At 38.2% G+C, this 12,592-nt stretch overlaps 1 protein-coding gene across 3 annotated transcripts in view; it reads right to left on the bottom strand.

Annotated features, from left to right (window-relative positions):
• Positions 1-12,592, bottom strand: part of GCFC2 (GC-rich sequence DNA-binding factor 2) — an 84,829-nt gene that overhangs the window by 15,133 nt on the left and 57,104 nt on the right. For 2 of the 3 annotated variants that reach the window (XM_061432494.1, XM_061432495.1), the window contains 2 exons: positions 8,300-8,421; positions 1,074-1,150 (listed from right to left, as the gene is read on the bottom strand). In XM_061432494.1, coding sequence (XP_061288478.1) covers positions 1,074-1,150; positions 8,300-8,421 — 199 coding nt within the window. Of the gene's footprint in view, positions 1-1,073; positions 1,151-8,299; positions 8,422-12,592 lie in introns of those variants that run through there. The other variant, XM_061432496.1, reaches the window with a different exon arrangement.

The raw sequence follows: 12,592 nt of genomic DNA, 5'->3' as shown, positions 1-12,592 counted from the left end.
ACTATACAGTCCATTGAATTATCTGGGCCAGAATATTGGAGTGGGTAGCCTTTCCCTTCTCCAGGGGATCTTCCCAATCCAGGGAATCAAACCCAGGTCTCCCACATCGCAGATGGATTCTTTACCAACTGAGCCATCAGGGGACCCCGGATGTCTCTAAAACATTACAAATCTTAATTGTTGTTGTTGTTTAGTTGCTAAATCATGTCTGACTCTTTTGTGACCCCATGGAAGGTAGTCTGCCAAGTTCCTCTGTCCATGGGATTTCTCAGGCAAGAATACTGGAGTGGATTGCCATTTCCTCCTCCAGGGAATCTTCCCAACCTAGGGATTGAACCTGCATCTCCTACATTAGCAGGTGGTTTCTTTACCACTGAGCAATCTGGGAAGTCAACAAACCTTAATTGGGGTGAATTTTTACATGCAGGCATCTTTTAGGATTCAAATTAACTAGCAAGCTTAGTTCTTTTTCCTTTCCATAGAACTCTTCTATCATGTGAGTACTCACTGGAGAGTGAGCTTCAGTCCATAATCCATTACTACAACTGATGCTTTCTTAGCAAATCTACCAATATGCATCAAATACTACCTCTCTGATCATTTAGAAGTAAATATATATTTTGAAGATGTAGTTTCTGGTCCCTCAGTGATATTCTAGGCCTTATTTTCAGCTCTCCATGTCAGGTATTATTCTAAGCACTCTCTTCATCTTCACAGTGTCCTATGAGATAGGCATTAATTTAATGTCCATTTTATATACAAAGGCACTGATGCATGGAAAGACACTTGGTCTTGACCCAAGGCCAAGTGTCTAGGAATGGTGAATCTGCACTCCAGAATCTGTGTTTCTAACTACCTGGCTATGCCAATTGTCATGTTCTCAGGAATATCATTATATCATACATGGCATAAAAAAGGTGATTAAGAAATATTTGTTGAAATATCAATTTGCATCTTAACAGGTATGTGTGTTTTGAAAACAGTATGTTTAGTTTCTTCTACATTATACTCTTAAATAAATCTGTATTCCAGGAGTAACTATTTCATAAAATCTAGAAATTAGCACCTCTTACCTCTTTGGATACAGAGGAATAAAAACATCATCTTCTATTGCCTTCTTCATTCTTGAAACAATTGATTTAAGTAAATCCTATTTTTAAAAAATGTAAAAGCATCACTGATAGTCATAGAAAGAAAGGTATGAACAAAATAAAAAGAAATGTATGAACCAAAAGAAGCAATTTTAACAGAATAGTGCAAATTTGTACACACTCAAAGACCTAGGTGTTAAAGCAACTGTAAATTAGGTACAAGAGAACTTCATTTATCCATGTGGTTGCATACTGTAGTGGCTGGTGCCTTTTCATTGCAGCATAGTATTCTGTTGCCTGACAACATTTATTTAGCTGGTCTTTGGTTTAGGGGTTATTATGAATTATGTTACTATATAAATTCCTATAGAGCATGTCTTTTAGTATGCATGGGCATATATTTCTAATGGGTATATATGTAGAGATGGAATTGTTAGAATCCAGTTCATGTCAACTTTGGAGAGAATGCCAAGTTGTTTTCTGAAATACGGGTATCCCATTTATAGTCTCACTAGTCAGTATGAGAAATCCTGTTCCCCTACACCTTTATTAAGTCGTATTTTTGGGTTTTTAAAAGCTTGCAATTCTGGTGAGTATGTCAGTTAGTCAGTTCAGCCACTCAGTTGTGTCCGACTCTTTGCAACCCCATGGACTGTAGCAGGCCAGGACCCTGTGTCCATCACCAATCCCTAGCGTTTACTCAAACTCATGTCTATTGAGTTGGTGATGCCATCCAACCATCTCATCCTCTGTCGTCCCCTTCTCTCCCACCTTCAGTCTTTCCCAGCATCAGGATCTTTTCCAGTAAGTCAGTTCTTCACATCAGGTGGCCAAAGTTGGGAGTTTTAGCTTCACCATCAGGCCTTCCAATGAATATTCAGGACTGATTTCCTTTAGGATGGATTGGTTGGATCTCTTTGTAATTCAAGGGACTCTCAAAAGTCCTCTCCAACACCACAGTTCAAAAGCATCAGTTTTTCAGTGCTCAGCTTTCTTTATAGTCCAACTCTCAAATCCATACATAACTACTGGAAAAACCATAGCTTTGACTAGACGGACCTTTGTTGGCAAAGTAATATCTCTGCTTTTTAATATGCTGTCTAGGTTGGTCATAACTTTTCTTCCAAGGAGCAAGCATCTTTTAATTTCACTGCTGCGGTCACCATCTGCAGTGATTTTGGAGCCCCCCCAAAATAAACCCTGTCATTGTTTCCACTGTTTCTCCATCTATTTGCCATGAAGTGATGGTACCGGATGCCATGATCTTCATTTTCTGAATGTTGAGCTTTAACCCAGCTTTTTCACTCTCCTCTTTCACTTTCATCAAGAGGCTTTTTAGTTCTTCTTTACTTTCTGCCATAAGGGTGGTGTCATTTACATATCTGAGGTTATTGATATTTCTCCCGGCAATCTTGAGTCCAGCTTGTGCTTTACCCAGCCCAGCATTTCTCACGATGTACTGTGCATATAAGTTAAATAAACAGGGTGACAATATATAGCCTTGACATACTCCTTTCCCAATTTGGAACCAGTTTGTTGTTCCATGCACAGTTCTAACTGTTGCTTCCTGACTGGCATACATATTTCTCAAGAGGCAGATCAGGTGGTCTGGTATTCCCATCTTCTTCAGAATTTTCCACAGTTTGTGGTGATCCACACAATCAAAGACTTTGACATAGTCAATAAAGCAGAAATAGATGTTTTTCTAGAACTCTCTTGTTTTTTCAATAATCCAACGGACATTGGCAATTTCATCTCTGGTTCCTCTGCCTTTTCTGAAACCAGCTTGAACATCTGGAAGTTCTCGGTTCATGTACTGTTGAAGCCTAGCTTGGAGAATTTTGAGCATTACTTTGCTAGCATGTGAGATGAGTGCAATTGTGCAGTAGTTTGAGCATTCTCTGCAACTGCCTTTCTTTGGGATTTGAATGAAAACTGACCTTTTCCAGTCCTGGGGCCACAGCTGATTTTCCAAATTTGTTTACATATTGAGTGCAGCACTTTCACAGCATCATCTTTTAAGATTTGAAATAGCTCAACTGGAATTCCATTATCTCCACTAGCTTTGTTCATAGTGATGCTTCCTAAGGCCCATTTGACTTCACATTCCACAGTGTCTGGTTCTAGGTGAGAGATCATACCATCATGATTATCTGGGTCATGCAGATTTTTTTTGTACAGTTCTTCTGTGTATTCTTGCCACCTCTTCTTACTATCTTCTGCTTCTGTTAAGTCCATACCATTTATGTCCTTTATTGAGCCCATATTTGCATGAAATGTTCCCTTGGTATCTCTAATTTTCTTGAAGAGATCTCTAGTCTTTCCCATTCTATTGTTTTCCTCTATTTCTTTGCATTGATCACTGAGGAAGGCTTTCTTATCTCTCCTTGCTATTCTTTGGAACTCTGCATTCAGATGCTTATATCTTTCCTTTTCTCCTTTGCTTTTTGCTTCTCTTCTTTTCACAGCTATTTGTAAGGCCTCCTCAGACAGCCACTTTGCCTTTTTGCATTTCTTTTTCTTGGGGATGGTCTTGATCCCTATCTACTGTACAATGTCACGAACCTCCATCCATAGTTCTTCAGGCACTCTGTCTATTAGATATAGTCCCTTGAATCTATTTCTCACTTCCACTGTATAATCGTAAGGGATTTGATTTAAGGCAGACCTGAATGGTCTAGTGGTTTTCCCTACTTTCTTCAATTTAAGTCTGAATTTGGTAATAAGGAGTTCATGACCTGAGGCACAGTCAGCTCCCAGTCTTGTTTTTGCTGACTGTATAGAGCTTCTCCATCTTTGGCTGCAAAGAATATAATCAATCTGATTTCAGTGTTGACCATCTGGTGATGTCCATTTGTGGAGTCTTCTCCGTGTTGTTGGAAGAGAGTGTTTGCTGTGACCTGTGCGTTCTCTTGGCAAAACTCCATCAGCCTTTGCCCTGCTTCATTCTGTACTCCAAGGCCAAGTTTGCCTGTTACTCCAGGTATTTTTTGACTTCCTACTTTTGCATTCCAGTCCCCTATAATGAAAAGGACATCTTTTTTGGGTGTTAGTTCTAGAAGGTCTTGTAGGTCTTCATAGAACCGTTCAATTTCAGCTTCTTCAGCATTACTGGTTGGGGCACAGACTTGGATTACCGTGAAACGAACAGAGATCATTCTGTCGTTTTTGAGATTGCATCCAAGTACTGCATTTTGGACTCTTTTGTTGACTACAATGGCTACTCCATTTCTTCTAAGAGATTCTTGCCCACAATAGTAGATATAATGGTCATCTGAGTTAAATTCACCCATTCCAGTCAATTTTAGTTTGCTGATTCCTAAAATGTTGATGTTCACTCTTGCCATCTCCTGTTTGACCACTTCCAATTTTCCTTGATTCAAGGGCCATTAGATTACAGTTAAGAATGAGAAACAAACTTCTCTCCTACACCTTCCACAGATTGCTCTTAGTATACCTCTCAAGATTATGCAAAACAAATCTAATCATCCTTCCATATGAAAACTTCAGATTTTAAGATTGATATCTCACTTTTCTATATTTTCTCTTTCCCATACCATCTTAGACATTCTCCATTTAATATACTTTAACCTAAAATTAAATGCAAATAGCCCAGGGGAATGAAGAAAGCACATATAACAATTTTACTCAAAAGAGCAGACACCTAGAAGGATGAACTTCCATCAGTCTTTCTGCTCCTCAAGTGACACTGCTGACTCATACTGAGTTTATGGATGATTACAATCCCCTCTGTTTTACCTGTGTTGCTTTAAAGTTGTGCCTCTCCCATCTTTTACTTATGCAGTTGAATTTTTGAACACAGTGGTAGGACATTATGTATATTCTTTTTACATTTTATATTTTGAGAGTCAGTCCTTTTCTCAGTGTTTTGAAATTCTTTTGGATTCTAATTCTGTTATCCATAGATTTATGATAGAATTCCTAGTCTTTTGTCATTGAGAAGTTTCATTAGCATTTTACATACTCCAATTCAATAAAAATACCAAACAGAACACAACTGAGAGGATTCCAGCCTTATGAATCAGTATTCTTTAGGTGTACTTTTACTGGTTTTCTTTGTATCTAACTGTACCCTATTCCCCGCCCCCCACATTTGATCTGTAAGAAAATTATAACATATTTAAATAATTATATACTGTACCTGTATGGTACCTTACTTAGTGGAAGTAACTGAGATATTAGGAATATGGAAGAATATGCTTTGACAAATATTTGGTTTTAGGAACCCCATCAATGAGAGGTTACAGTAATCACTGCTTTCTTATTTTAAGTGTTCATAATCCATCTCTGTAATAATCTATTTTAGAACTCCAGAATTAAAGCTATTCTCACCAGGTATTAGCTTACAGAATCATTTACTTTTCACTTGAAAATCAGGAACTGTGCTGTCTGATTGATGCTTCTGGAGCCCTTCTCATTCTCTTCAATTCTTTAAATATCACTAAGAAAAACAGAGTGAGCTCACCAGCAATCTGTGTTACTAACCTGGAATATTACATAGTACACTGATTCTCAACTAGGAGGAACTTTGCCACGCCTCAGAATATTTTGTAAGTCTAGAGGTATTTTTGGTTGTCAAGACTGGGACCTGCTACTAGCACCTAGTGAGTAGAGACCAGGGAGCTTACCGCACAGAACAGTCTCACACAAAGAAATACTGGTTCCAAATGCCAAGAATGCCAAAGCTGAACAGTCCTGATGTAGTTCTAGTCTCCTAGTAAAGCCAAAAACCCATTTCCAACATTCATAGTAGGAGGGTTTCCAGAATTAAGATTACCAGTATAAAAACTTCATGAATGAATCCATAAACTGTTGAAAGACTTTAGTGGTTACAAAATGCCAGGTCTGCCACTGTTAAAAGTGATCTTATAAAGTGACTTGGCCCTCTAGGCCCTAGCTTCCTCACCTGTAAAAATATAATTAAAATCAACATGTTTTACAAGGTTTTGAGGATCAAATGAGAAAATGTGGAAGTGTTTAAAAAACTTTACATGTAAATGCACTATTTACATTTAGGCTATAATTACATAATTCCATGTAGAGAGCAAATATAGGATTATATAGCTGTTTGCTTGCTCTAACATACTTGTCTTGATTCTATGCTTTGTAACAACACAAAATAAATCTATTCCTTCATCAAATATAAACATTATCTCCAAGTACATCTTCTTTCAAGTTGAATCTAATTCTTGCATGATTTTCACGTTTTTATCCTGTTGGAGGTGAGTGGAAAATGCCCTTTCTCCTTCAGTTGCTACAATGTTCAAATCCTATTCTTTCCTTTAGGTCCTTGCTCAAATGTCACATGTAATAAACATTCTTTCACTGCTGACATTTCTCTCTCCTGGTTCTTTTGTGAAGTTTCACAGCACTTTATCTGACCACTCTTGGAGAGGCAATGTGGTCAGTGAGATGAGCTTGGGTTTTAAAGTAAGACAGTGCATGTGTGCTCAGTCGCTTCAGTCGTGTCTGACTCTTTGCAACCCTATGGACTATAGCCCGCCAGGCTCCTCTGTCCATGGGATTCTCCAGGCAAGAAGACTGGAGTGGGTTGCCATACCCTCCTCCGGGGGATCTTCCCAATCCTGGGATCCAATTCACGTCTCCTGTGTTTTCTGTATCACAGGCAGATTCTTTACCGCTGAGCCTCTGAGGATGCCCAAAGTAAGACTAACCAAGGTACAAATATTAGTTCTAACTCAAGGTATTACTGTGAACAGGTTTCTGTGATTCGGATTCTTAATCTGTAAAATGAAGCTATCATCTGTTCTTTAAAAATTATTTACTTTTGGCTATTCTGGGTTTTGCTTCTATTCAGGCTTTTCCCCAGTTGCAGTGAGCATGGGCTACTCTCCAGTTGTGGTGCATGGGCTTCTCTCATTGCGGAGCACGGGCACACAGGCTTCAGTAATTGCGGCTCCCAGGCTCTAGAGCACAGGCTCAACAGCTGTGGTACACGGGCTCAGTTGCTCCACTGCATGTGGGATCTTCCTGGACCAGGGATCGAATCCATGTCTCCTGCACGGGCAGGCGGATTCTTTACCACTGAGCTACCAGGAAAGCCCTATCACCCATTTTTAACAGGATTGCTGGAACTAAGTGGGCTGACACAGGAACAAGACCTAACAGAGTACTGAGTACATAGCAGGAATTAGACAAGTAAGTCTTTTCATTCCCACTTACTTCCTACTTCAAATAACAGTTTATATGTATCTTTTTTCCTCTAAGATTACATGATTCTTGATGGCAGAATCATGCTGGTATCCTCTTCTCTCGTTTTCTTCTTACAGCTTCTTTCCTTCATTACTTGGGACTTATTGGTGCACAGAATATGAATATAACATGTCTCTTTGCTTTTCAACTACTTTGATTATTCCACTCTGGGTATCCTCCAGTCTGTGAATCTCTCTCTTAATTCTCTTAAAACTCAACATAAAATTGTCTTACTCTTTCAACCGCATCAATCTACAATATTATCATCAACAAACAAATGATTAAAAAAAAGAGTACTGCAATAAAAGATTCAAGAAATTCTCACCACAGCCTCTGAAAAGTTCCTTCCTCTTTATGTTTTATGTTCAGTAAAACTCAATTGTACATTATGCTGAAAATCTATCCTATTAAATTTTGAATCCTCAAAGAGCTAACTGTTCTTGACTATGCAGATTACAGATAACTAGTTAAAATACTGAATGTTAATCTACTTTTAAAATTAAAGTAAGGTCATACTATTACTAGATTTTTGCCAAAAGAACAAATGTAATTAGTTTTATTTTCTTTTAGAAGCAATTAATGTGTACTAACGTATTTATGCCTGTTCATCTCTGCAGGGCCAATGTACATTCAGAAACCTGAAAAACAGGTAGTTGGGCCATGAGACCTGTTGAACAAATCAGACCATTGAACAGAGAGAAATACGCTAATAAGAATGAAGGTAATAATCTGGGTCTTACTGCATGTTTGTGTATTCTATTATAATGATTACCATTCCTGTAAGAATGTTTGGAAATATCAAGGTGTATCCTTTCATATTACTAATTATATTGAGCAAAAAATGGTCCGTCCTAAATATTTTTCATCAATAGTGTTCTGATAATTACTTCTGCATCAGCTGTAAACAAAGATTTATAATAAATTATATTGATTTAAAAGTAAATCAAGAAATTCATAATTCTAGACATTATTACCTGTTTGCCTTTATTAACTTCATTTTCACAAGTGGAATGTTCTTCAAGAATCATTCTGCACTGCGTTACTAAACTTGTTGTCTGTGTGGTTGACAAGGGATCCCAAATGAATTCTACAAAGCCTGAAACAAATTTTCAGTGGTGCACAGTTTAGTTACTAGACTACTTTGCTTGTCACATATAAACAATTGAGGCCTTTTGCAAATGCTACTTCCCTCCTCTTGTGGTTTAAAAAAATCAATGCCAATCAGTACATTATGTATTTGCATACATACTCAATTTTCTTGTCTTTTTTGCATTTTGCTGAACTTGTATGGCTCAACTGCAACTCTAGTTAAATCACCTTGTCACAGTGTTGGTGTCTGCAACCATGCAGTTAAAACATGACTGGAAAAAAGTACACTTTAAATTGATCACCATGACACTCCAGTGAGACCAAAACCCTGTCCAGCAATCACATTTTGTTTCTCTGGCCCATTCTCTTTCCCTCTTGCAAGACAGTTATTTCCTGCCTTCTCCTTCCTCCTTGCTCTCAGTTAACGGACTCTACTCTTCCAGATGATTATTTCTTATGATTTCGTTTCTCCACCCTTGCTCTCACTGTCAGTTGATTAATTCCCAATTTGATGAGAAAAACAGAATCAATCAGAAGAGAAGCTCCACAAGCTCCTACCATAGCATCTATGAATCTAGCAGCATCTGTGCCCATAAATTCTAACTTGTCTCCCATTTCTATGGATGAAGCACTAGCCTCCTTGCTAATGCCAACCTTTTATTTGTACAAAAGACTCCTTGGCTTACTTGAAGATTCTGCTCCTGGAATTCTGCCCTCTCACTTCAGTATCACCATCACTTCTACTGGATCTTTTCCATCACTCCACAATTTTTTCTCTTGTATTAAAAATAATCCCTCTGTTGACTCTACTTTCCTCTCTAGAGCTGCCCTATTTCTTTCCTTCATTTTACAACAAAATTACTCAATAACTGTTGAAACTTTCTATCTCCAATTTCTTTCCTCAAACTCCTGAATTCACTTCAGTTAGGCCTTACCTCCAGCTGTTCTCCTAAACTACTCTTACCAAGTCACAGTTAACTTTCACATTGCGAAATCTAACGGCTGATTCTAGTCTCCATCTGATTTAACAGCAATAACTACAACATTTTTTTTTTTAAACTTGGCTTCCAGGATACTGCTGGTTTCTCACTGACCTCTGTAGTCTCCTTTATTGTCTTGCTTGTATTCCTGTTTACTTTCTAAATGCTGGACCTCAGGACTCAGGTCACTTACCTTCTCTTTCCTATTTATATTTATACCCTTAGTATGGCAAGTCAGTTTTGTGGCTTTACATGCACTCCAAATTTATATCTCCTACGTGGATCTGTCCTTTAGACTCATATATTTAATAGCCTAGTTGACAGCTCCATTTGGATGATAGGCATCTCAAACCCAACAGGTGTCAAACTGAGCTCTTGCCATACCTCCCACCCAAAACTTGCTCCTCTCAGTCTTTTCCATTTGAGAAAATGGCAACTCTGTCCTTCCAGCTGCTCAGGCCAAAAACCACTTAAGTCATTCTTGATTTCTCTCTTTCTCTCTTGTTCCACAATCCATATCAAATTCTGTTAGTGTTAATACTTTTGAAATATATACAGAATTTGACCACTTTCCAGCCACCTCCATTTTTAACACTCAAGTCAAACCACCGTTGCTTAGATTACTGAAAAAGCTTCATAATTGATCTGCATACAGTTCATTCTTAACACAGGAACCAGAATAAGTCTGTTTTAATGATAGGGCAGATCTTGTCACTTCTCTGCTCAAAACTCTCCAATTGCTTCTTGCTCACTTACAGTAAAAGTCCTTACAAATGATTATAAGGCCCCATATGACACAGTCACTGTTATCCTGCTAACCTCTTCTTACTGTCCCTGTTGCTCACTCTACTAAAGTTACTCTGGCCTATCTGCTGTTTTTCAAGTAAATCAAGATACCCCTGCCTCAGGGCCTTTGCATGTGCTGTTTAGGATGCTGTCACCTCAGACATTCATTTGGCCCACTTCTTTACTTCCTTTTGGAAATCTGCTCATTTGTGACCTTCCCAGGAAGCCCTTCCCTGGCCAAACTATTTTAAATTGCACTCCTCTTTCATAATTTGTATCTTTCCCCCTTACTTTACTTTTCTCCTCAGCCCTTGTAATTAACACACTATAGATTTTACTTGTTCATCGTTTATCTCCTTCACAGAATGAAAGCTCCATAACATCAGGGATTATTATTTTGTTTACTGATGTATATGCTGAAGTTAACAACTGTGCTTGACTCTTGTAAAATATAAGTTAAATATTTTTTTAAAAATTTAAATAGGTTAAAAAAATACCCCAAATCAAATATAAAACTGATTTCTCAGGCATCTAGAAGGTTAGGCTTGTAATAATCTTAGAGTCTACTATGTGCCTAGCATTAACTATTCGAAATACAGCAGTAAGATTAGGGTTGCCTCAGAACAATTTTGTCTAATGTCAAATACAAATATATTATATACATATATGTATAGTTGCTTAGGTAAGCAATTATAATGTAGGTACCATCCTAAGGATTAGAGTATATCAGGAACCCTGAAAAGGTATGCCTAACCCAGTTCCTAGAAATGATGTCTATATAGAGTTCTGAAAGATGAAGAGGAGTTAGTTAGCTAGATGAAAGAGGTATAGGGTTAAGGGATTTGTCAGGTGGATGGAGTGTAGAAGACATAAAAGCCAGGGAGAAGATAGCTTCTCCTTCTACCTCCACCAGTAGAGGTGGAGATGAGGGGATGAAGGAATTGAGCTTGGCAAAAGATGGGGCTAGAGAACTACTAAACAGAGACAAAATCCTGAAAGTCCTAGAAAAGTCCATGTTAAAGAGATTAGACTTCAACCTAAAGGCAGTTTAGAATAAAGTGTTTTAAGTGAGGTATGACAGAATCAGACTTACTTTTTAGACAGATCACCATGGCTTAAGTATAGAAAATGGGTTAGAAAAAGGAAAAAAGTAACGGATGTGGCAATTGCTTATATAAAGAGGTAAGAAAAAAGCAGGAGTAGATGACTTGGAGGTTCTGGTTTGAATATGTGGGTAGGTGGAGGTACCACTTTCTAGAGAAGGAATATAAGAGGAACAAGTCTGAAACAAAGATGACAAATGTGATTTTGCATTTGGAATTTGAGTTGCCAAGTAGATATATTCAGAAGTTACTCTGATAAGAGATCTGGTGCTCTTAAGAAGAGATCTGGATTTGTTCTTCTAGTTCTTTTTGATTGAAAATCAAGCAGAAAAGCACTGTCCAAAAGAACTTTCTGTGATGAAAGAAAAAAACATCTGACATCTGCACTATTTAATATGATACTCATGAGTGATATATGGCCATTGAAGAACACCCCAGATATAGATGGCACTAGAGGACAGTATGCAATTACCCAGAAAGCTCAAAAAGAGCTACCATAAAGTTGCCAACATCTGCTGGATCATGGAAAAAGCAAGAGAGTTCCAGAAAAACATCTATTTCTGCTTTATTGACTATGCCAAAGCCTTTGACTGTGTGGATCACAACAGACTGTGGAAAATTCTTCAAGAGATGGGAATACCAGCCCACCTGACCTGCCTCTTGAGAAATCTGTATGCAGGTCAAGAAGCAACAGTTAGAACTGGACATGGAAAAACAGACTGGTTTTATATAGGAAAAGGAGTACGTCAAGGCTGTATATTGTCACCCTGCTTATTTAACTTATATGCAGAGTACATCATGAGAAATGCTGGACTGGAAGAAGCACAAGCTGGAATCAAGATTGCCGGGAGAAATACCAATAACCTCAGATATGCAGTTGACACCACCCTTATGGCAGAAAGTGAAGAGGAACTCAAAAGCCTCTTGATGAAGGTGAAAGTGGGGAGTGAAAAAGTTGGCTTAAAGCTCAACATTCAGAAAATGAAGATCATGGCATCCGGTCCCATCACTTCATGGGAAATAGATGGGGAAACAGTGGAAACAGTGTCAGACTTTATTTTTCTGGGCTCCAAAATCACTACAGATGGTGACTGCAGCCATGAAATTAAAAGACGCTTACTCCTTAGAAGGAAAGTTATGACCAACCTAGATAGCATATTCATAAGCAGAGACATTACTTTGCCCACAAAGGTCCGTCTAGTCAAGGCTATGGTTTTTCCAGTGGTCATGTATGGATGTGAGAGTTGGACTGTGAAGAAGGCTGAGCACCGAAGAATTGATGCTTTTGAACTGTAGTGTTGGAGAAGAC

Source organism: Bos javanicus, chromosome 11 (assembly GCF_032452875.1).
Source record: "Bos javanicus breed banteng chromosome 11, ARS-OSU_banteng_1.0, whole genome shotgun sequence".
Classification (NCBI taxonomy): domain Eukaryota; kingdom Metazoa; phylum Chordata; class Mammalia; order Artiodactyla; family Bovidae; genus Bos; species Bos javanicus.
The sequence above is the reverse complement of the archived record's forward strand: the minus strand, read 5'-3'. Positions and strand labels throughout refer to the sequence as shown.